This window comes from Panthera onca, chromosome C1 (assembly GCF_046562875.1).
Source record: "Panthera onca isolate mPanOnc1 chromosome C1, mPanOnc1 haplotype 2, whole genome shotgun sequence".
NCBI classification, from domain to species: domain Eukaryota; kingdom Metazoa; phylum Chordata; class Mammalia; order Carnivora; family Felidae; genus Panthera; species Panthera onca.
Window position 1 is genome coordinate 55,054,230 of NC_138346.1, and position 23,096 is coordinate 55,077,325.

The 23,096-nt window shown below is 40.1% G+C and overlaps 1 protein-coding gene across 1 annotated transcript in view; it reads left to right on the forward strand.

The window, feature by feature from the left end:
• Nucleotides 1-23,096, forward strand: part of TTN (titin) — a 276,115-nt gene that overhangs the window by 62,286 nt on the left and 190,733 nt on the right. The window contains exons 46-76 of the mRNA XM_078451133.2: nt 2,473-5,244; nt 6,026-6,304; nt 8,321-8,884; nt 9,430-9,711; nt 9,808-10,086; nt 10,541-10,819; nt 10,917-11,195; nt 11,314-11,601; nt 11,716-11,994; nt 12,087-12,368; nt 12,461-12,739; nt 12,855-13,133; nt 13,235-13,513; nt 13,629-13,916; nt 14,042-14,320; nt 14,450-14,731; nt 14,832-15,110; nt 15,233-15,511; nt 15,625-15,903; nt 16,015-16,302; nt 16,545-16,823; nt 17,033-17,314; nt 18,557-18,835; nt 18,958-19,239; nt 20,062-20,340; nt 20,457-20,744; nt 20,903-21,181; nt 21,274-21,552; nt 21,663-21,941; nt 22,055-22,342; nt 22,469-22,756. Of these exons, the coding sequence (XP_078307259.2) occupies nt 2,473-5,244; nt 6,026-6,304; nt 8,321-8,884; nt 9,430-9,711; nt 9,808-10,086; nt 10,541-10,819; nt 10,917-11,195; nt 11,314-11,601; nt 11,716-11,994; nt 12,087-12,368; nt 12,461-12,739; nt 12,855-13,133; nt 13,235-13,513; nt 13,629-13,916; nt 14,042-14,320; nt 14,450-14,731; nt 14,832-15,110; nt 15,233-15,511; nt 15,625-15,903; nt 16,015-16,302; nt 16,545-16,823; nt 17,033-17,314; nt 18,557-18,835; nt 18,958-19,239; nt 20,062-20,340; nt 20,457-20,744; nt 20,903-21,181; nt 21,274-21,552; nt 21,663-21,941; nt 22,055-22,342; nt 22,469-22,756 (11,496 nt within the window). The remainder of the gene's footprint in view (nt 1-2,472; nt 5,245-6,025; nt 6,305-8,320; nt 8,885-9,429; nt 9,712-9,807; nt 10,087-10,540; nt 10,820-10,916; nt 11,196-11,313; nt 11,602-11,715; nt 11,995-12,086; nt 12,369-12,460; nt 12,740-12,854; nt 13,134-13,234; nt 13,514-13,628; nt 13,917-14,041; nt 14,321-14,449; nt 14,732-14,831; nt 15,111-15,232; nt 15,512-15,624; nt 15,904-16,014; nt 16,303-16,544; nt 16,824-17,032; nt 17,315-18,556; nt 18,836-18,957; nt 19,240-20,061; nt 20,341-20,456; nt 20,745-20,902; nt 21,182-21,273; nt 21,553-21,662; nt 21,942-22,054; nt 22,343-22,468; nt 22,757-23,096) is intronic.

The window sequence follows — 23,096 nt, forward strand, 5'->3', positions numbered from 1 at the left end:
ATTATAATTCTAATATTCACAGAATCCTTAAAAATGTGTCTATGTTATCACTGTGAACCTGAATCTTCTTATGGTTAGATGTAATAAATACTAAAGAATTCAGTTTTCTTAACTGAAAATGAGAAGTTGGACCAAAAGACCTCAGAGGTGATTGTTCAACTCTGTGATTCTGTGTTGTTCCAATGGTTAACTTTTCTTAATATAGTTTAGGATAAATTTTAGTTTTGCAACAAATGATGAGAAAAACAACAGAATATAATACTGAAGTTGTGAATCTTTCCTCCGTCTAATTCTAAATTACTCACTGTTACCTAACAGCTGTATTTGTCCCTGCAGTGAGCAACTTTTATGTACCATGATCATATTAAACATATTGCTTTTAATTCTAAAAAATTTAACACTTCATTTAAATTTAATATTCATAAGAATTCATATATTCAGGCTTTATATCCCTCCCCTACTTATCCCCCCCCAAAAAAAACATTTGTTTTACCTGTTTTGAGTCACCATAACTCATCCAGATATACTATTGTGGAACAATAATTTCTGTTTCAACCAGTGAGCACACGATATCTGTGGTAATAAGTATGGGTATAATGTAATATATCACATCATCAATCCCTTTAGGGACTTAGGGATTTATTCTACTCCTAGTTACAAAATGGATGTTTCAATAAATTAGAAATTCAGGTCATGAGAAACATGACAATAGCTGGCACAGTGGTGGGGCAGTTCAAAACCTGTTTCAGGAAAGAAGGAAGGAAAGGGAAAAGGACAAGGAAAGGGAAAGGGAAGGAAAGGAAAGGAAAGGAAAGGAAAAGAAAGGAAAGGAAAGAACATTTTATCAAATTGACAGGAAGAATTTGATTTTGCTCATTACAATTTTTAGTCTCAAATGCATTGAACTTGAGGATATTCAGAATAACAATGACTGAATAAAGAAAAATAAGTCTTGTCTTACTTATTGTTGTAGATAATTAAATAGAATTTTTTTCTGAGTCAATGGCATATAACTTAAATGCCTGAAATATTAATTTCCCTGATGCTGGATAAAGAATTCATTGTATTATGTATACTAGAGTTTAGACATAGTTATTAGCTGCTACTACTACATGTATTTTTAACTATACCTTTCATGTTTGAGCACATTTGAATTTTATTTATTGTATTTTTTATGGTCAAAACACCATATTAGAAGTAAGGGAAAACAACTGAAAATATTTCAACATATTAGTGAATTGGGGTAATTTAACTATATTCACACTCATTCCCTTTCCAGGTATTTTGGGAGTTCAAGTGAAGGGAAAGTGGACATGAGTTATACGTTACAAATTAAATGTAAAGTTAAGTGGTGACCATTAGTGTATGAAATTAGTCAATGGTTTTCTGGCTTACTAATTGAAAAAATAAATAACCAAGTATGTAGTGTACATGCTGTAGATAATGTTTGCCAGTACATTTAAAGCCAACAGACACTAGAGTCGTGACTTCTAATGCTTCCACACCAGAACAGAAAGGAATTAAGGCCTGGCTATTCCATGTGATGCAAAGGGAGTGAATTAATAAAATAATAATACTTCTTTGGAGGAAGGTAATGAAACAATTAACAACAGAGCTGTTCTACATTCCTAACAGATTTAATGAAAAGCTGAATTCCTTGTTATCAAATTAAGCCCTTCATCCTGTCATCCATGATCCTGTTTAAAGAATATCCGTTGTTCACTTTTTTGTTTTTCTGTTCCATAATGGTGTGTAGGTATTTCTCACACAATAAAGTACAATCCAGTTTTTAATGTTGGAGTTGTTTTCTTTCATTTCTCATTCTCCCATTTTCTTGACAACAAAAGCCTTGTTATAAAAGCTTTGTTAAAATAATATGGCCATTTACACGGCAAAAGAAGGCCTGAATTTCTAGTAACTGAAAGAGGTGGTTCTCTTACAAATTCAAATTAAGTATTTTCTGTAGCCTCTTATTTTTAAGAGTAGCTTCAGTTTATAAGCAGTAACTGAAACATAGATGTTTTATTTTGGAAATCATTGGTCTTCAATTTGAAGATAGATATCATTCTGAACTCAAGAAAATTCTTAAATGTAAATAACTATCCTGGATCGTTTTAGAAATTGATTTAAATAATCCTGGATTCTTTTATTATAAATATAGAGGCAGCAGGTTTTCAAACCTTATATCACAAAGAGGAACTCATAAAACAGCTTTAAAATTTGTAAACTCTAACCCAAGTGATGTGGATTGAAAGTTGCATTAGTACAGTATCTATAATTATATAATATGATATAATGAGCTAAGGTTAAAAAATTAGGAATGTGCTTTTTGGTAAATCTCAAGATACGCTAGCGATTCCAGGAATAAAGCAGAAGAAGGCCATCAGCTGGTACATAATTCTTTGACTTCTATATTTTTGTTGTTGTTAAGTAAAGCTGATAATAAAATAATAATAATTTTTCCCCATACAGAGTTTTCTAGTTTTCTTCTGTCTGCTGAGGAAGAAGGATTCCAAACCAATAGCTCTGGCCTTCAATTATCTAATAGAAAGGAAACACTTGAACTTTTGTCTGAACCTCCAGTTCATTCAACGAAATTTGATTCCCAAAAGGAAGGCCATGTTCCAGTTTTCATCAAAGAAGTGTCAAATGTTGAAATAAGCATAGGGGATGTGGCTAAACTGTCTGTTACTGTCACTGGCATTCCCAAGCCTAAAATTCAGTGGTTCTTCAATGGAATGATGTTAATCCCTTCTGCTGACTACAAATTTGTTTTCGATGGCAATGATCATAGTCTGATCATTCTGTTCACCAAATTTGAGGATGAGGGAGAGTATACATGCATTGCCAGTAATGAATACGGACAGACAGTATGCAGTGCCTATCTAAAAATAAGTTCCAAAGGAGAGGGGCACAAAGAGACAGAACCAGAACCAGTGGAAGAAATTCTGGACAAGTTTGAAGGTCCCTGTCCTCCTTACTTTGTTAAGGAGTTCAAACCAATTCACTGTGCTCAGGGGCTCCCTGCCATCTTTGAGTACACAGTACTTGGAGAGCCTGCACCCACTGTCTTGTGGTTCAAAGAAAACAAACAGCTTTACACCAGTGTTTATTACACCATCATTCATAATCCTGATGGTTCCGGGACGCTCATTGTCAATGACCCTCAGAGGGAAGATAGTGGCCTCTATGTCTGTAAAGCAGAGAATAGGTGGGGTGAGTCCACCTGTGCTGCAGAGCTTCTCGTGCTTCTGGAAGACCCAGATGTGACTGATGCTCCCAGTAAAGCAAAGCCCATGCCAGAGGCTACTAAAGATTTTCCACCGATGTCGTTAAAGGATCCTGCCATTGAGGCATTTGACTCCGAGCAGGAAATTGCAGCTTTTGTGAAGGATACTGTTTTGAAAGCTGCTTTAATTGCAGAAGAAAACCAGCAGCTTTCTTATGAGCGTGTGATTAAAACCAAAGAACTGAGTAGCCAAGTTACTTTAGTGGCTGAACGACTGCAATCCACAGTCACGTTGGAGCAGAATATGCCTAATGCAGACAGCACCAGGGAACTCCTTTCCATCAATGGGACTCTTCATGTTCAGTCTATCAAGGAACCGTCTCCCAGTTTACAGCTGCAGATTGTCCAGGCCCAGAAAACCCTCCCCAAAGAAGATATTCTAGTGCCTCAAGAGCAAGAGTCACAGGGGGTCCTATCAGATACTGAAAAAGTCTTCCCAAGTGCTCTCTCCATAGAGGAAATTAGTTCATTACCAGTGGAGCCTCTGAAAACGTTATTAGCTGAACCTGAAGGGAGTTATCCACCATCTTCAATCGAAGAAGCTCCAGTCCATTCATATCCAACCTCTGTGGCTGAGGAAGTACTTTTACCAAAAGAAAAGACAGTATCTGCAATGGATACTGAGCAAAGAGTGATTCTGCAAAAGCAGGAGGAACAAAGTGCTCTCATCCTGAGTCAGAGCTTAGCTGAGGGCAGCATGGAAAGTTTCAAGGGTCTTGACATCACAATCTCTGAGGTCAACTGTGAGCCCCAGATCCCTTCAGAACACACATGCTCAGAAGGTGAAATTTTGATGGAAAGTACAGATCAACTGGAAAGTGCAGTGCAAGATTTTGCAGCCAGGACTGAGGAAGGCAAGTCCCTAAGGTTTCCGCTAGCATGTGAGGAAAAGCAGGTACTGCTCAAAGAGCACTCTGACAACCTGGCAGCGCCCCTGAACCAAACCAGTGAGTGTAAAAAAGAGCCCATGGTGATAAATGGTGTGCAAGAGGTGCAGGTAAGTGACGCTCTTTCTAAGGAAAGTTTGCTTTCTGGAATTCCAGAAGAAGAACGATTAAACCTCAAAACTCAGATCCGCAGGGCTTTGCAAGCAGCAGTGGCCAGTGAGCAACTGAGTCTTTTCTCTGAATGGTTAAGAAACATTGAAAGGGTGGAGATCAAGGCCATAAACTTCACCCAAGAGCCCAAACACATTATGTGCACCTACCTTATTACCTCGGTGAAGTCGCTAACGGAAGAATTAACCATTGCTATTGAAGGCATTGATCCTCAAATGGCTAACTTGAGAACGGAACTTAAGGATGCTTTGTGCTCTATTATATGTGAGGAAATAAACATCTTAACAGCTGAGGATCCCAGAATCCAGAAAGGAGGCAAAACAGGCTTGCAAGGAGAAATGGGTCCTTTTTCAGTTTCACAGAAGGTCGAAACAATCAGAGAACCCGAAGTCGAATCTAAATATCTCGTCTCTGTGGAAGAGGTCAGCTGTTTCCATGTGGAAAGTCAGATCAAAGTTGAAGATACCACACCTGTCCCTGATGAGGTTGCTTCAGTTGCTATCCCTGATGAGACACCAGACCAATCAGAGGAAAAAGGAAAGTCCCCCAGAAGTGGTACCAGGGAGGTTGGCATCGAAGAGGTACAGGAAGATGAGGGTAGCTTAGTCCAAGAACATGGTCCTGTCATACACACGCCCTTGGTGGACACTACTATGGAGGAAGGTGACCCTGTCAACCTCACGTCATCCATAACAAATGCCAAAGAGGTGAATTGGTATTATGAGGGCAAACTGGTGTGTTCAGATGAAAAGTTCAAGTGTTTACAAGATCAAAATACATACATGCTAGTAATCGACAAAGTAAATACAGAAGAACATCAAGGAACATATACCTGTGAGGCCTTGAATGAACATGGACACACAGCAACTTCTGCAAAACTCACTGTGGTCAAAAGAGGTTGGATTTTTAAGAATGAAGTGGGTCGCGCTCTAACAATCACTGAATCGTAATGTTTTAGTTTTCATCACTGAGTTTTCACTTACCTGCCTCTGCCAGGATGCAATTTGTATAGAGTAAGAATGACATCACAGACATAATCATGGTTATTAATTCTTCTCCTTTTTCCTGACTGCCTTACAGGGTAGTACATCATCATCTCCATGTTGCTATTTATTTTTAAAATAAAACGTATTTTCATATGTTTGATAATACCAACAGGTTTTTTTAGTTTATATTTACTTCAGAATACTTTAATAATATGCAATAAAAGCTGTCAGTGAACACCTAGCTCCTCTGAAATTGCCAGTCTAATCCCTAAACTCAAAATAACCATGATTAATTGTCCATTTGTGTTTCGTATTTTTACTTCTTTTTTGATGCTGTTTTCACTTCATCACTGTATTTAGTATATCACATTATGAAATGCTATTCACAGTGTACCTAGCCAGCATGGTATATTTAGAGTACATCATGTTGGTATGCATGTAAGCTCATAGCATCACCTTTTAATCATTTTTTTCACAATTCACTGCAGAGTAATGATTGAAGATGTTAAAAGCTACTTATTGTCTTCTTTTACCTTCAATGATTGTTCTCACGTTCCAGTCACTTGTCTTAAACTGCTGCAATCCATCTCATCAAATTCAACTGTTTTCCTTCATTAACAGCAACAGAAGTTAGAAGAAAACTGGTGTTCCTGTTAAGGAGGCATGCTAATGGACTCTGCTTCCCTTTGCAGCCGCCCCAGTGATCAGGAGAAGAATCGAGCCCCTGGAGGTAGCTCTGGGCCACCTGGCCAAATTCACCTGTGAGATCCACACTGCCCCCAATGTCCGCTTCCAGTGGTTTAAAGCTGGCCGAGAAATTTATGAAAGTGACAAGTGTTCTATCCGATCTTCAAATTACGTCTCCAGCCTGGAAATCCTGAGAACCCAGGTTGTTGACTGTGGCGAATACACCTGCAAAGCTTCCAACGAGTACGGCAGTGTCAGCTGTACGGCCACCCTAACTGTGACAGGTAAATGACATACATCGAGGTGCTTGTCCCATTTCATACCATTGCCTGTTTTGTTCTTTATACAGGTGCAGGATGTCCTACCAACTGGAGAGACCAATAGACATGTTATAATACAGTGGCTTGGTACTGCAGAGTCTATAGGGGGACAAGAAATCATGATTTAGAGTCATATTTCTAAGAGCAACTAAAGAAAAAATAAAAATACATTATTTTGAAAACAACATCAAGGAATCAAGTGACCAGTGGCACCTGAAAGCTTGGTTTAGGGTGTTGTTTTGTTCATTCTATTTTAAAAAATGACTAGCTTTGTGGAAATGCCTCGGATAACTCCTCATGGCCTGGTGTGGCACTTAATATGAAAAATTTCAGGACACTTTGGTGCCACTAAAAAATAAATTCCCAATGTATTTAATCATTTGGAACCAGTTAACCAGTTAAGAACAGAATTACAAACTGAAAAAATCCAAATCATAAGATGAAAGTTAAATCCTAATAAAAATACAGGACTACAAACTAGGATTCTCACCCTAGGCTTTATTATTAATTTAAAAATAAGGGCAACTATATAAATATTCTGTTCTCAGTTTCCTAATTGACCAACAGCATAACTTTTGAGTAGTTAATGCTCATTGAGTGTTTGAATTCCCTCATTAGTGAAAGAAAAAGAAAGAAAGAAAGAAAGAAAGAAAGAAAAGAAAGATTAAAGAAGAAAGAAAGAAAATGTATAGCATTTTCCTTTTCTTTGTCTCTGTCTTTCTCTTTTGCTTTCTCCTTCCAAGGGAAAGTATGACTATAAACTATGGCTTAGAGGAGTGCCTGGGTGGCTTAGTTGGTTAAGCATCTGACTCTTGGTTTTGGCTCAGGTCATGATCTCAAGGTTCATGAACTCGAGCCCCATGTTGGGCTCTGTGCTGACAGCACGGAGCTGCTTGGGATTCTCTCCCTCTCTCTCTGCCTCTCCCCTGCTTGCTCTCTATCTCTTCCTTAAAATAAACAAATGAACATTAAAACAAAACAAAACAAAAAAAAAACCTATGGCTTAGGGTCTAGGTAGCAATTACCTGTGTTTTTGACAGAAGCTATGCATTAAATATCTGGGAGGGACAGTCCCAGGTCTTTTCCAACAGAAGCATGAAGGGGAAAGGCAAAAACAGCACATCTCTTTGACTTGGAAAAGTCAGGGTTCCCTGTAGCTTCCTCACCTCTGCAACTCTTTTACATATCAGAAAATCTGAAACCCAGATCCCTGATAACCCATCTATTGGTTTCACTTTGTGATCAAAGAGTCTCCATGCAACCAACTAATGGCAGTATTCTTAAGGACACTTTTGAAAACCTCTTCTCCCAAATTAGGCCAGTTCAGTAACAGGACTGATACCTGAACTTTCAAATAACAAGAGCAAAAGAAGGAAGAGATTTTTTTCTTAATTGGAAAGGCTTCCTTCAAAGTGCAGAATGAAAATGGGAAATTACTGGTGTAAATATTTTTACAAGTTTGAAATGATTTAGGGGATGAATTCAAAGTTGGGCCATTTAAGGAGTTGCTGATGGTTGACATGAAGGTTAGAGAGACTTCACAACACTAACTTGATCTTCTTATCACTTAATGAATGTCCCTACTCTTCAGAAGAGTCAAGTGCATTTTCTTTATCTTCTTACACAGTCTTCTAATTTACAGAATTAAAGTATCAGCTGAATTACCTATCAAATAATTCAGACAACTAATCAACTACTAAAGTGGACAAATCTTTTAACTGTATTAAGTTGATGTTGCTGCTAGATAAAGCAACAGTTGTTCTTTCCTTTAATAGAGACATAAAGTGTTGTCTCGCTCCTGTATAAAGGACTCACTCATCCCTTTCCTTGGACAGATCTTTTCATCTTATTATCCTATCTTAAACAATGTCTCATGTCTATCTAAATATAGAACTCATCTCCTCCCTTTCTTAGAATGTTAAGTTACAACAAGAGCTTCCATGGAGACAAAATGTAACGTTGAAAAAATTTCTTTTGCAGAGGCATATCCACCAAGCTTTTACTCCAGACCTAAGTCCATTACAACTTTTGTGGGTAAGACAGCCAAGTTCCTCTGCACAGTGTTAGGGACCCCCGTGATTGAAACCATTTGGCAGAAAGACGGCGCTGCACTATCACCTTCCCCTAACCGCAAGATTTCAGATGCAGAAAACAAACACATTTTAGAACTCTCAAATCTTACAGTTCAAGATAGAGGAGTTTATTCTTGTAAAGCTTCTAACAAGTTTGGAGCTGACATCTGCCAAGCTGAGTTAATCATAATCGACAAGCCGCGTTTCATTAAAGAATTGGAGCCTGTGCAATCAGCTATCAATAAGAAGATCCGCCTTGAGTGCCAAGTAGACGAAGACAGAAAAGTTACAGTAACATGGAACAAAGATGGGCAAAAACTTCCCCCTGGGAAAGATTATAAGATCTATTTTGAAGATAAAATAGCATCGCTTGAGATCCCTCTGGCCAAACTAAAAGATTCAGGAACCTATGTCTGTACAGCTTCCAATGAGGCTGGGAGCAGCTCCTCTTCAGCCACAGTGACTATCAGAGGTAAGAAATGCATGAATATCATCTTTCGCTTCCTTCTCTTTAAGGATGCCGCTGTAGAAAATCTTTGGCAAACAATGCAGCCCCTACATTTTATTATTAAAATAATTTCATCCAAGAAATTGTTTTGGTTTGGGGAAATCCTGGCATTGTTTGATTTTATGTTTTCAATCTTCTTTGGAAATCACTTTGTTCTTTTAAAGCTGTCTGCCATTAACAAAGCTTGCTTAAAATTTCTTCTAAGAACGTCGAGTGTCTAGGCGACTCTTGACTGTCTTCTTTTATAAAATTGTATTTTGTGTAAGTTGAGTTTGCTTGTTTTGTGTTTGCTTGTTTGTTTGTTTGTTTGTTTTTTAATTGAGAGCCTGGGAAAGTGTTTTATAATCATGGAAACAGGGAGAGCTATTGAGTGCACCATAACCTTTACAGAACTTTCATCGAGATATTTTATGTGTGTTGTGTCTTTTGGTTGTAATATGTCTACTTTTCTTTTGTGGAGTTTATGCTTCAGATCTCTTTCCTTTTTCTTTTTTGTTAACTTCCTGTAGAGCCACCATCCTTTGTGAAGAAGGTGGATCCCTCTTATTTAATGCTCCCAGGTGAATCAGCACGCCTCCATTGCAAGCTGAAAGGCTCACCTGTGATCCAGGTTACTTGGTTTAAAAATAACAAAGAACTTAATGAGAGTAACACTATTCGAATGTCTTTTGTCAATTCTGAGGCTGTGCTTGATATTACGGATGTGAAAGTTGAAGACAGTGGCAATTACTCTTGTGAAGCGGTGAATGATGTTGGCAGTGACAGCTGCAGTGCCGAAATAGTTATCAAAGGTTTGTTTACTCAGAGTCCTTTGTGTTTCTGAGACAAGATTTTCTTTTTAATTGCTGGTAACCCGTTACTTATACGATGCTTTCGTGCTTTTGTAGAGCCTCCTTCTTTCATCAAAACTCTTGAGCCTGCAGATATAGTGAGAGGAACGAATGCCCTTCTTCAGTGTGAAGTCTCAGGCACTGGACCATTTGAAATTAGCTGGTTCAAAGATAAGAAGCAAATTCGGAGTAGTAAAAAGTACAGGTTGTTTTCTCAGAAGTCTCTTGTGTTCCTGGAGATATTTTCTTTCAATAGTGCAGACGTGGGTGACTATGAATGTGTCGTTGCTAATGAAGTTGGGAAGTGTGGCTGCGTTGCAACACATTTGTTAAAAGGTCAGTGCTTAAACATAATGATGTCTCTTTAATAAATTGTCAAGGTAGCTTTCCTAACCCATGGAAGGAAAGCTGGTGCCTTCTCTCCTCCTAATCTTTGAAAATATGTTTCACCTTTGGTTTAACCTGGGACCTTGGGGACAAAGCCAGTGACCTTCATCCAGTCTTTATTCTGAGATCACTGTAAACATTTAATCTCAGATAACAAAAGTGGATTATGGAATAATCTCCTATAATCATTTTGTCAGCTGGTAACCGTGTGTCTTCTATGCTTCTTTCTCTTGGATGGAGTTGTCATTCTTCTTAAATTTCAATATATTCTTCTAATTGGCCAACACCATGGGATAGCAATATTGGCAAGATAAATGTAATCTAGATTAAAACACTTAGATGTATATGGTGTTGAAAGTGCTTGGGAATTGATAAGTTTTGTCTGTTCTCTTTCTTTAACTAGAACCACCAACCTTTGTAAAGAAAGTAGATGATTTTACTGCACTAGCAGGTCAAACTGTTACCTTACAAGCTGCCGTGAGAGGGTCAGAACCCATTTCTGTTGTATGGATGAAAGGACAGGAGATCATTAAAGAAGATGGAAAAATCAAAATGAGCTTTTCTAATGGTGTTGCGGTCCTGATAATCCCTGATGTTCAGATTAGTTTGGGTGGCAAATACACATGCCTGGCTGAAAATGAAGCCGGAAGCCAAACATCTGTTGGGGAATTAATAGTTAAAGGTTCGTGTAGGAACATTTTTACTTAGAGTCAATATTTCCATTTAAAGCGAAACCTTAATGCACTTTTCGGCATGCTAACCATTTAATACCATTGTAGAACCTGCCAAAATCGTTGAGAGAGCAGAACTGATCCAGGTGACGGCAGGAGACCCAGCCACACTGGAGTACACGGTCACAGGCACCCCAGAACTCAAGCCCAAATGGTACAAAGATGGGAGACCTTTGGTTGCTAGTAAAAAGTATCGAATAAGTTTTAAAAACAATGTGGCCCAACTCAAATTTTATTCAGCTGAACTGCATGACAGTGGCCAATACACATTTGAGATTTCCAACGAAGTGGGCAGCAGCTCCTGTGAAACAACATTCACTGTATTAGGTTAGTATCTTCAGAAACCTGTGCCACGAGTTCCCTTGAAACCCAACAAATGAGCAAAAATGAAACCACCGAGCCCTTTTCCATGCTCATCTTTCTTTTCTTCTTGTGCCACGAACAGATAGAGACATCGCTCCATTTTTTACCAAACCCCTGCGCAACATGGATAGCGTTGTTAGCAGTACCTGCAGGCTGGACTGCAAAATCGCTGGCTCCCTCCCAATGAGGGTGTCCTGGTTTAAGGATGGTAGAGAAATAGCTTCTTCTGACAAGTACAGAATAGCGTTTGTGGAAGGCACGGCCTCTCTGGAGATCAGCAGAGTAGACATGAACGATGCAGGCAATTTCACCTGTCGAGCCACAAATTCCGTGGGAAGCAAAGACAGCAGCGGAGCCCTGATTGTGCAAGGTTGGCTGGACACTTTGCATTTCATTCTAATGTAGACGATGTTCCAGTTAAGACTTCTTCCCTTAGATCATGCCTCTTAACTCTTAGAAATTCTTTCTTCTGCCCCTTCTTTAGAACCACCCAGTTTTGTAATTAAACCTGCATCAAAGGATGTTCTGCCTGGCTCAGCAGTCTGCCTGAAGAGCACCTTCCAAGGGTCCACTCCTCTCAAAATCAGATGGTTTAAGGGTGACAAAGAGCTTGTTTCTGGTGGGAGCTGCTATATTACCAAAGAAGCTTTAGAAAGTTCCCTGGAACTCTATGCAGTAAAAACCTCCGATTCGGGCACATATACCTGTAAAGTCAGCAACGTCGCCGGAAACGTGGAGTGCAGTGCAAACTTATTTGTAAAAGGTCTGCATTGTTTTCTTGACATCTTTGTGCTACCATCGTTCTAGGTTCTTTCCTCTTCCTCATTTCTCTTCATAACTTCCTTCCTTCCACAGAACCGGCCATGTTTGTTGAAAAGTTAGAGCCATCACAGTTGTTAAAGAAGGGAGATGCCACCCAGCTGGCCTGCAAAGTAACTGGTACCCCTCCAATTAAAATAACATGGTTTGCAAATGATAGAGAAATTAAGGAGAGCAGCAAACACAAAATGTCTTTTGTGGAGTCCACTGCGGTCCTAAGACTTACAGACGTTGCCATCGAAGACAGCGGTGAATATATGTGTGAGGCTCAAAATGAGGCTGGCAGTGACCACTGTGGTAGCATTTTAATAGTCAAAGGTTTGTGTCCACCTTGCCCCTTGGTTTACCAAAGTTGTGGCCCATAGCATAGATTCCTCCCTCACTAACTCAAAATAATTCCTCTTCTGTAGAGTCACCTTACTTTACCAAGGAATTTAAGCCAATTGAGGTGTTGAAGGAATACGATGTCATGTTGCTCGCCGAGGTGGCAGGCACACCTCCCTTTGAGATCACTTGGTTCAAAGACAACACAACGCTGCGAAGTGGTAGGAAGTATAAAACCTTGGTTCAGGACCGGCTGGTTAGCCTGCAGATCCTCAAGTTTGTAGCTGCAGATGCTGGTGAATACCAGTGTCGGGTGACCAATGAGGTGGGCAGCAGCACCTGCAGTGCCCGGGTGACTTTAAGAGGTTAGTGTCAGTTCAAATGATGCACTGGCTCTTCTGCAGAATCAACTCTTCTTTAGAAAAAAAAATCTAGTTTTGGTGTAAAGCTGACATTGATTGAGAATTATTCTTCTATTAGAACCTCCAACCTTTGTAAAGAAGATCGAGAGTACCAGCTCCCTTCGAGGAGGCACGGCTGCCTTCCAGGCCACTCTGAAGGGCTCCTTGCCAATCACGGTGACTTGGTTAAAAGACAACGATGAAATCACCGAAGACAATAATATAAGAATGACCTTTGAGAACAACGTGGCTAGTCTGTACCTCAGTGGCATTGAAGTCAAGCATGATGGGAAATATGTCTGTCAGGCCAAAAATGATGCAGGAATACAAAGATGTTCTGCATTGCTCTCAGTTAAAGGTCGGTTCAGAAAGTTTGCCATGGGTTTTAGGAACTAATGCAGATGTAAGCCTTTTAGCAGAGTGATTCACAACCCACACCTATCCCTTTGTTTTCTACAGAACCTGCAACAATCACCGAGGAGGCTGTGTCTATAGATGTCACCCAAGGAGACCCAGCCACTTTGCAGGTTAAATTTTCAGGGACCAAGGAGATTACAGCCAGATGGTTTAAAGATGGCCAAGAGCTGACCCTGGGCCAAAAATACAAAATCAGCGTCAGTGACACAGTCTCTGTGCTGAAGATTATTTCTACAGAAAAGAGAGATAGTGGAGAATACACTTTTGAGGTCCAGAATGATGTTGGCAGAAGCAGCTGCAAAGCTAGCATTAATGTATTAGGTTGGTATTGAAACGGGGTATCCTGTGCTCCTCCACATCTTACAGTCTCAGAGAAAATGCAGATTGCTGGGTTGACCTAACTTTTCTTGTTGTTTTCTGCTTTTTCATCACATAGATCTTATCATACCTCCCTCATTCACCAAAAAGCTGAAGAAAATGGACAGCATTAAAGGGTCTTTCATTGACCTGGAGTGTATAGTGGCTGGGTCCCATCCCATAAGCATCCAATGGTTCAAAGACGACCAAGAAATATCAGCTAGTGAGAAATACAAATTCTCTTTTCATGACAACACTGCCTTCTTGGAAATCACTCAGCTGGAAGGTTCAGACAGTGGGACATATACTTGTTCTGCCACTAATAAGGCAGGACACAACCAGTGCAGTGGCCATCTTACAGTCAAAGGTTGGCATTTTTTATCTCCACTTATCAACAACTTCTTGCTCTCTCATTTCTTAATTGTCACCCTTATTGCTCCATTCCAAAATAAACCTGCCTTTCTCTTTTTACTCCTTTTTCTTTCATCCCAGAACCCCCTTACTTCATGGAAAAGCCACAGTCACAAGATGTCAACCCCAATGCAAGGGTTCAGTTAAAGGCTCTTGTGGGTGGTACTGCACCCATGACAATAAAGTGGTTTAAAGATAACAAAGAGTTGCACTCGGGAGCGGCTCGCTCAGTCTGGAAGGATGACACCTCCACCATTCTGGAGCTCTTTTCAGCCAAAGCTGCTGACTCTGGGACCTACATTTGTCAACTAAGCAATGATGTTGGCACAGCAACCAGTAAAGCCACTCTCTTTGTGAAAGGTCTGATCTCTGCATACACCTCTCTTGCTAGTCTAGCTTTTCCTGGAGGGAGGGAAGAGGCTTAAGAAAGCGATTTTGGCCTTTGTTTTACAAAAATGTTCAACATCACACTCTTTTCCCCATCTTTAGAACCTCCTCAATTCATTAAGAAGCCCAGCCCTGTATTAGTGCTGAGAAATGGACAGTCTACAACATTTGAATGCCAAATAACAGGCACTCCTGAAATCAGAGTTGCTTGGTATCTGGACGGCAATGAAATAACGGCCATTAAGAAACATGGCATTTCCTTCATCGATGGTTTAGCCACTTTCCAAATTTCTGGTGCCAGGGTAGAAAACAGCGGGACTTACGTCTGTGAAGCCCGTAATGATGCAGGCACGGCAAGCTGCAGCATTGAATTAAAAGTGAAAGGTTTGTGACCGGATCTCCTTTCCATTTGGGCTGTGCTGCCGGCCAGGCCCTGGGTCTTCCCTTGAGTAAGCCAGTCTCTGTCTTCCTTTCGAATCCTTAGAACCTCCCACCTTTATCAGGGAGCTGAAGCCTGTGGAAGTAGTGAAAGACAGCGATGTGGAGCTGGAATGTGAAGTGATGGGAACCGCTCCATTTGAAGTCACGTGGCTGAAGAATAACAAGGAAATCCGAGGCAGCAAAAAGTACACCCTGAGTGGCAGAGTATCTGTGTTTAACCTCCATATCACCAAATGTGACCCTTCAGACACTGGTGAATACCAGTGCATCGTATCCAATGAAGGCGGCAGCTGCTCTTGCAGTACTAGAGTCTCCCTCAAAGGTCAGTCATACACACAAGAAGCAGGCTGCCATGCAGAAATTTGGTAAAGCTCTTTAATTTTATGATTACGAGGAGAAGTTCAAATATCCCTCTTCTTTTCGCACTGTCTGATTCCATCACAGAACCACCGTCGTTCACTAAGAAGATAGAGAATGTCACTACTGTTTTGAAAACTTCTGCCACCTTTCAGAGTACCGTGGCGGGCGCTCCTCCCATCTCCATAACCTGGCTAAAGGATGATCACATTCTCAATGAAGATGATAATGTTCATATTTCATTTGTGAACAATGTGGCCACACTTCAGATCCGGGCTGTGGACAATGGGCACAGCGGAAGATACACGTGTCAAGCCAAGAACGAGTCAGGAATTGAGAGGTGTTATGCTTTCCTTTTAGTGCAAGGTTTGTAAGCCTTTCTCTTGAGAACTTAGTCTGTGGGGACAATTTCACAAGCACGCCTTAGTTCTCGTAGAATTATCAATGCAACTAATTTGCATTTTTAATTCTCACTGCAGAACCTGCTCAAATCCTAGAGAAAGCTAAATCCGTTGACGTTACTGAGAAAGACCCAGTCACGCTGGAGTGTGTTGTGGCTGGAACACCAGAACTCAAAGTGAAGTGGCTCAAAGATGGAAAACAAATTGTGCCCAGTAGATACTTTTCGATGAGTTTTGAAAATAACGTGGCCAGTTTTAGGATTCAGTCGGTAATGAAGCAAGACAGTGGTCAGTATACTTTCAAGGTGGAAAACGACTTTGGAAGCAGCAGCTGTGACGCCTACCTGAGAGTGCTAGGTTTGTATTTTGGCGCTAGTTGGCTTCTCTTCCTTATTTCTACTATTTAATACCCTTTGTAAACAAATGGCAACATACTGATGGATGTGTTTTGCTGTTTGCGTTGGATAGATGAAAATATTCCTCCATCATTCACCAAAAAATTAACCAAAATGGATAAGGTTCTGGGCTCTTCTATACGTATGGAGTGCAAGGTTTCTGGCTCACTTCCTATTAGTGCTCAGTGGTTTAAGGATGGAAAAGAAATATCTACAAGTGCAAAATACAGACTTGTCTGTCATGAAAACACTGTGTCACTGGAAGTCAATAATCTGGAATTAGAAGATACTGCAAATTACACATGCAGGGTCTCAAATGTAGCAGGAGACGATGCGTGCAGTGGCATCTTAACTGTTAAAGGTTAGAACTTCTCTTCCTCTTCTTGATTCTTCTTTGTGATTGCTTTTTAAATGTACCACGCTTACCTTGTATTCTTTATAGCTAAAAGTCTTAATAATTCTGTTTCTTTAGCTACATATTTATTGAGTTCAAGAAATATATGGTCATCACCTCTTTTCAGAAATGTTTTCTTATATGTCTATAAGACTGTCAAAATAGTTTACAAGGGATCTAATTAAATATGTTTCTCTTAACATCTATAGAACCACCAAGCTTCCTAGTGAAACCTGAGCGACAACAAGCAATACCTGATTCTACAGTAGAATTTAAAGCAGTACTGAAAGGAACACCACCATTTAAAATAAAGTGGTTTAAAGATGATGTGGAACTTGCCTCTGGACCTACATGTTTCATTGGCTTGGAAGGGTCAACTACCTTCTTAAATCTCTATTCGGTGGATGCTTCCAAGACTGGACAATATACTTGCCAAGTTACCAATGATGTTGGTAGCGACTCTTGTACTACAATGTTGCTTGTGACAGGTGTGCAAGTTTGATTGTTTTATGTGTCTGACCTCTGGCTCCTTTCTGTACAATGCATCTTCCCAATCAAGAAAGTACACCTCTCTCTAACAGTGCACTGTATTATGCCGGGCATTGTTCGTCTTTTCCTCTTTCCTACATATTACCTAATGTGGCTTTTGTTATTTATATCGATTTTCCCATAATCTCCTCTTTCTTTCACTCTCTAGAACCACCAAAGTTTGTAAAGAAATTAGACGCATCCAAGATAGTGAAAGCAGGTGACTCGGCACGACTTGAATGCAAGATAACCGGATCCCCAGAAATCAGAGTTGTGTGGTACAGAAATGAACATGAACTCCAAGCCAGTGATAAATACAGAATGACTTTCATTGACTCAGTGGCTGTCATACAGATGAACAATCTCAGTACTGAGGACGGTGGGGATTTCATTTGTGAGGCTCAGAATCCTGCTGGCAGCACAAGCTGTAGTACCAAGGTTATCGTAAAAGGTAGAAATCTCTTTCTTCTGTTCCTCGTTACCTAAAAACCTTCTTCTCCCCTGCTGTAGCAGAACTCTTTTTTTCTTTCACTGTCATTTTAGCTTCCATTTAAGATCATAGACTCTTTTCCCAAACTAATATTACTTCCCTTTTCAGATGTTATTTCTTCTTAAGATTTGCTTACACGTAGCCAATCATTCTGGGATATTTTTCATGTTATTCCAGTGCCATAATTCTGATCACCTCAACACATTAGCCAAGCAATTCAAATTAGATGTTTCACAAACATACCAAAAAAAAAGTAGGCATTTTAAAATTAATTTTTGCCTTCAATAACCTTATGAATGGATCATCATCCTCATGATAATCTTTATCATTAATAACAAATAATATTTAGTGGCTCCTGGGTGGCTCAGTCGGTTAAGTGTCCCACTTCAGCTCAGGTCATGATCTCACCGTCTGTGATTTTGAGCCCCGTGTCAGGCTCTGTGCTGACAACTCAGAGCCTGGAGCCTGCTTCGGATTCTGTGTCTCCCTCTCTCTCTGCCCATCACCCACTCACACTCTGTCTCTCTCTGCCTCTCAACAATGAATAAACATTAAAAAAATTTTTAAATAAAAATAACAAGCAATATTTTACTCCATATATATATGGTACAAGCAATATGGGTTTAACCCTACATTTAAAAGAGGAAAATTATATATTTTTCTCTCTCTCTAGAATTGGTTCCTATTTTTTTTTAAATTATATCACTATACTCTTAGTACTAGTTATCTGCAGCCATTTTCCAATATTTTTATCACAAAGTCCAAGTCTGTCATGGTGTGAGGCAATTATTTCAATAACATTTGTTGACATGGAAGATTAGATCACAGATATCATGGTGGCTTCTAAGTATCTTAGTTATAGAGCATATACAAAAAATTTCAGCCCTGAAGTCAGGATTCCATACCTCATGCAAATCATCTTAATTAAGGTACTTGGGTTTGGTTTTTGTTTTACAACTTTTGCATCAATCCTTATAGTCCAAGATAAATTAGTAAGGTAAGGTAGATAGAAGTTGAGCTGTTTTGGAAAGACATCTAGGGGGTCTAGTCTGAGCTCTCTCCCAAGGAAGCGGAGTGATTTTACAAAGGCTAACGTTGCCCATTACAGTATCTTGACTCTTTCTTCCAACTTAAAAACAAAGAAATAAATATATTCTATGGAATTAAATAGCCCAATTCATTAGAAATTCTTGTTTTTTACAGAACCACCTGTTTTTAGCAGCTTCCCGCCTGTAGTAGAAACCCTTAAAAATACTGAAGTTAGTCTTGAGTGTGAACTTTCGGGAACACCGCCATTTGAGGTGATATGGTACAAAGACAAGCGGCAACTGCGAAGTAGCAAGAAATACAAGATTGCCTCCAAAAATTTCCATGCAAGTATTCACGTTCTCAATGTTGAAACCTCAGACATTGGTGAATACCACTGCAAGGCACGGAATGAAGTGGGAAGTGATACTTGCATTTGTATTGTCAAATTGAAAGGTAAGTATATTTCCTGCGCATGGTGGAAATGGCAGGAATGTGCCCAACACTTATTTCCTCTCTCTCTCTTCCATTGTCTGGACAATGTTCTCAACAGTCTCCACCCATCTTTCCCTGTTCAGAACCACCAAGATTTGTCTCCAAACTGAACAGCCTCACCGTTGTGGCTGGCGAGCCTGCTGAGTTACAAGCATCCATAGAAGGAGCCCAGCCTATTTCTGTCCAGTGGCTTAAAGAGAAGGAAGAAGTGATCAGAGAAAGTGAAAACATCAGAATTACATTTGTAGAAAATGTTGCAACTCTGCAGTTTGCAAAAGCAGAACCAGCTAATGCTGGGAAGTATATCTGCCAAATCAAGAATGATGGTGGAATGAGGGAAAACATGGCCACGCTCACTGTTTTAGGTTGGTACAATATAGTATGATGGTCCCCTGATAGAAGGTGGGGCCAAACACTGAGAAGACTTACTGAGAGTCACTGGTAGAATCTCTTGTTCTGAATTTCTTCTAGAATGATACTAATACTTTCTTATTTGAAAGGTTTAAGAGAAAGGACCTAATCGACCTTCTTCTTCTTTTTCTTCTTCTTTTTTTTCCCCTAATTGATCTTTTAAACACTCTTTCCTATTTCTGTGATCCTGACAAAAATTAGCTATCTGTTTGATTATTTACCTACTACTTTTCTTGATGGATTAGCAGATGCAATCATGACTCTCTTTTGCTTAAGCATGAAAACTGTTGGGAGCCAGCATATGCAACAAAGAAATTTTGGTTCCAAAGTACTGGTTGTTAAAACTCACAAGAACTCCCAAGATCAAAGTTTGATAGGAAAGACTTCCACTTGCATCTTTGAACAATTTAGCAATTGTTTGGATGACAACTTTGAAAAAAAAAAAAAAAACTGGCTCTAGAACCTTAAAAAAAATAAAGCAGGAATATCAATTCATAACATGAATCCTTTGCTCTAAAGAGGGTCAAATGCAAATGAATACACATTGCCCAATGTGTATTGTCTGAATTGTTTTGGAAATCAACTAGTGCACAAGAACATTTCTTAATAATTCCCATAATTTCATGATAGCACGTAATTGTGGAATCACATTTTGAGGTCTAGAGAGAGAGCCTAACATAACCACACCACTGGAAGAAACAATGTGAGTGAATTTGAGAGTAGAGGCATGGTTAAGGTAATGGAATTTGACAGACGGCTGTCACGTTTTATTTCAGAGCCTGCAGTCATTGTTGAGAAGGCAGGACCAATGACGGTGACCGTGGGAGAAACGTGCACTCTGGAGTGTAAGGTGGCTGGCACTCCCGAACTCTCAGTTGAATGGTACAAGGACGGAAAGCTGTTGACCAGCAGCCAAAAACACAAATTTAGCTTCTACAACAGAATCTCTTCCTTAAAGATTCTCTCTGTTGAAAGGCAAGACGCAGGCACATACACTTTCCAGGTGCAAAATAATGTTGGAAAAAGCAGCTGTACGGCTGTGGTTGATGTTTCAGGTTAGTTCCGATCCGTTCCCCATGTTGCATGTGTGAATTCCTTTCACCGGTTTCCTTCTCTCAAGTCTCTTCTGCTCTTTCAAATCCTGATGAGTCTCTTGCCTTTCTTCACACAGACCGAATGGTCCCTCCCTCTTTCACACGAAGACTGAGAGATACCGCCGGGGTGCTGGGTACTTCGTGCATCTTGGAGTGCAAAGTAGCTGGCTCATCACCTATCTCTGTTGCCTGGTTTCATGAGAGAACTAAGATTGTCAGTGGAGCAAAGTACCAAACCACATTTTCAGATAATGTCTGCACCCTGCAGCTGAATTCTCTGGATTCCTCAGATATGGGCAATTACACATGCGTGGCTGCGAATGCCGCTGGGTCTGATGAGTGTCGTGCCGTGTTGGCCGTACAAGGTCAGTGTTATAGATGCAAACCGTTTCTTACAGATTCCTCTCTGGGTGCACATCCAGGCATGCATCTGACACACATTCAAAAGTGCTCTTTGTCTTTGATTCAAAGTTGCAGCTTAGAAGCTTATAGGCTCTTTTCACTGTCCTCCATGTCTATGTAGAACCACCATCTTTTGTGAAGGAACCTGAACCTGTGGAGATACTACCAGGCAAAAACGTCACCTTCACAAGTGTTATTAGAGGATCCCCTCCGTTCAAGGTGGGCTGGTTCAGAGGTGCCAGGGAACTGGTGAGAGGAGACCAGTGCAACATCTATTTTGAAGACACTGTGGCAGAACTGGAATTATTTAATGTGGACATCTCTCAGAGTGGGGAGTATACTTGTGTGGTTTCTAACAGTGCTGGCCAAACATCCTGCACTACTCGCCTCTTTGTAAAAGGTTTGCTCAAGTGCATTTCTCTTCCTACTCTTTATACATTGACATCTTTGTGCTTTTACTGTGTTTGATTGCTATGCTTTGTCACTCACCAGAACCAGCTACGTTTGTGAAGAGGTTAAGCGATCAGTCTGTGGAACCAGGGAAGTCCATAATTCTGGAGAGCACCTATACTGGAACCCTTCCAATTTCAGTTACCTGGAAAAAGGATGGTTTTGACATAACTCCATCTGAAAAATGCAGCATAGTCACAACAGAGAAAACTTGCATCCTAGAAATCCTGAACAGCACAAAAAGAGACGCGGGACAGTACTCCTGCGAAATTGAAAATGAGGCAGGGAAGGATGTTTGCAAAGCTTTGGTATCAACATTAGGTGTGTTGTCTTATTCTCTCTTTTACTAATTGGCATTGAGGTAACACAAAGCATGGGTCTGTTTGGTTTTCTTTAATTCCAGTCGCTGATTGCAATCCTTTGTTCTTTAGAACCACCTTATTTTGTTACGGAACTGGAGCCTCTGGAGGCATCCGTTGGAGATTCAGTTTCTTTACAATGCCAAGTTGCTGGGACACCAGAAATTACAGTGTCTTGGTACAAAGGAGACACCAAGTTACGGCCAACTCCTGAATACAGGACCTATTTTACAAACAATGTGGCCACGCTTGTTTTTAACAAAGTGAACATTAACGACAGTGGAGAGTACACCTGTAAAGCAGAAAATAGTATAGGAACTGCTTCGTCTAAGACTGTCTTCAGAATTCAAGGTGATGATATTATTTTAGAAATTAAGAAAATTTGAAATCTTAATTCTTCTCTCTTTGTGGAGAAATTTTCACTTCATCTACTAATGACTCCAGTATTGCTTGTCTTCCTACAGAGCGCCAACTCCCACCTTCCTTTGCAAGACAACTGAAAGACATCGAACAAACTGTTGGGCTTCCAGTTACACTCACTTGTCGATTAAATGGCTCCGCACCCATCCAAGTGTGCTGGTATAGAGATGGGGTACTTTTACGAGATGATGAAAATCTACAGATGTCATTTGTAGATAACGTGGCAACTTTAAAAATTTTGCAAACTGACTTGAGCCACTCTGGCCAGTACTCCTGCTCAGCGTCTAACCCACTTGGAACAGCATCTTCTAGTGCTAGACTGACGGCAAGAGGTTTGTTCCCACGTTAATCTTTCTCTTTGCGAACCATGACTTCTTATTCATTGTCAGAAGAGAAATGGCCAATGAAAAAAGTAAAACAAAACAAAATGTCCATTGCCTTTTCTTTTCATTTTCCAGAACCTAAGAAATCTCCATTCTTTGACATCAAGCCTGTATCTATAGATGTCATTGCTGGGGAAAGTGCTGACTTTGAGTGTCATGTTACTGGTGCTCAACCAATGCGAATCACTTGGTCAAAAGACAACAAGGAGATACGTCCTGGAGGAAATTATACTATCACATGTGTGGGAAACACTCCCCATTTAAGAATTCTTAAAGTAGGCAAAGGGGACTCCGGGCAATATACTTGCCAAGCAACCAATGATGTTGGCAAAGACATGTGCTCGGCTCAACTCAGTGTAAAAGGTATCATTATATGGTGTCTACCAGAATTTGTTCCTTCCCACATTTGCATAATTGTCTTCTAAAAAGTTTCTTTAGCTTTTAAATTTTGGGGGTAAACTAACCGGGTCATGTTAGAACGTATGTTAGTGTTGAAGAAAACATTAATCAATGTTCTGTTTTGTCTTTTTTTTTTTTTTAATGTTTATTATTTTTGAGAGAGACAGAGACAGAGAGCAAGCATGGGAGGGGCAGAGAGACAGGGGGACACAGAATTGGAAGCAGGCTCCAGGCTCTGAGCTGTCAGCACAGAGCCTGATGCGGGTCTCGAACTCACGAGCTATGAGATCATGACCTGAGCTGA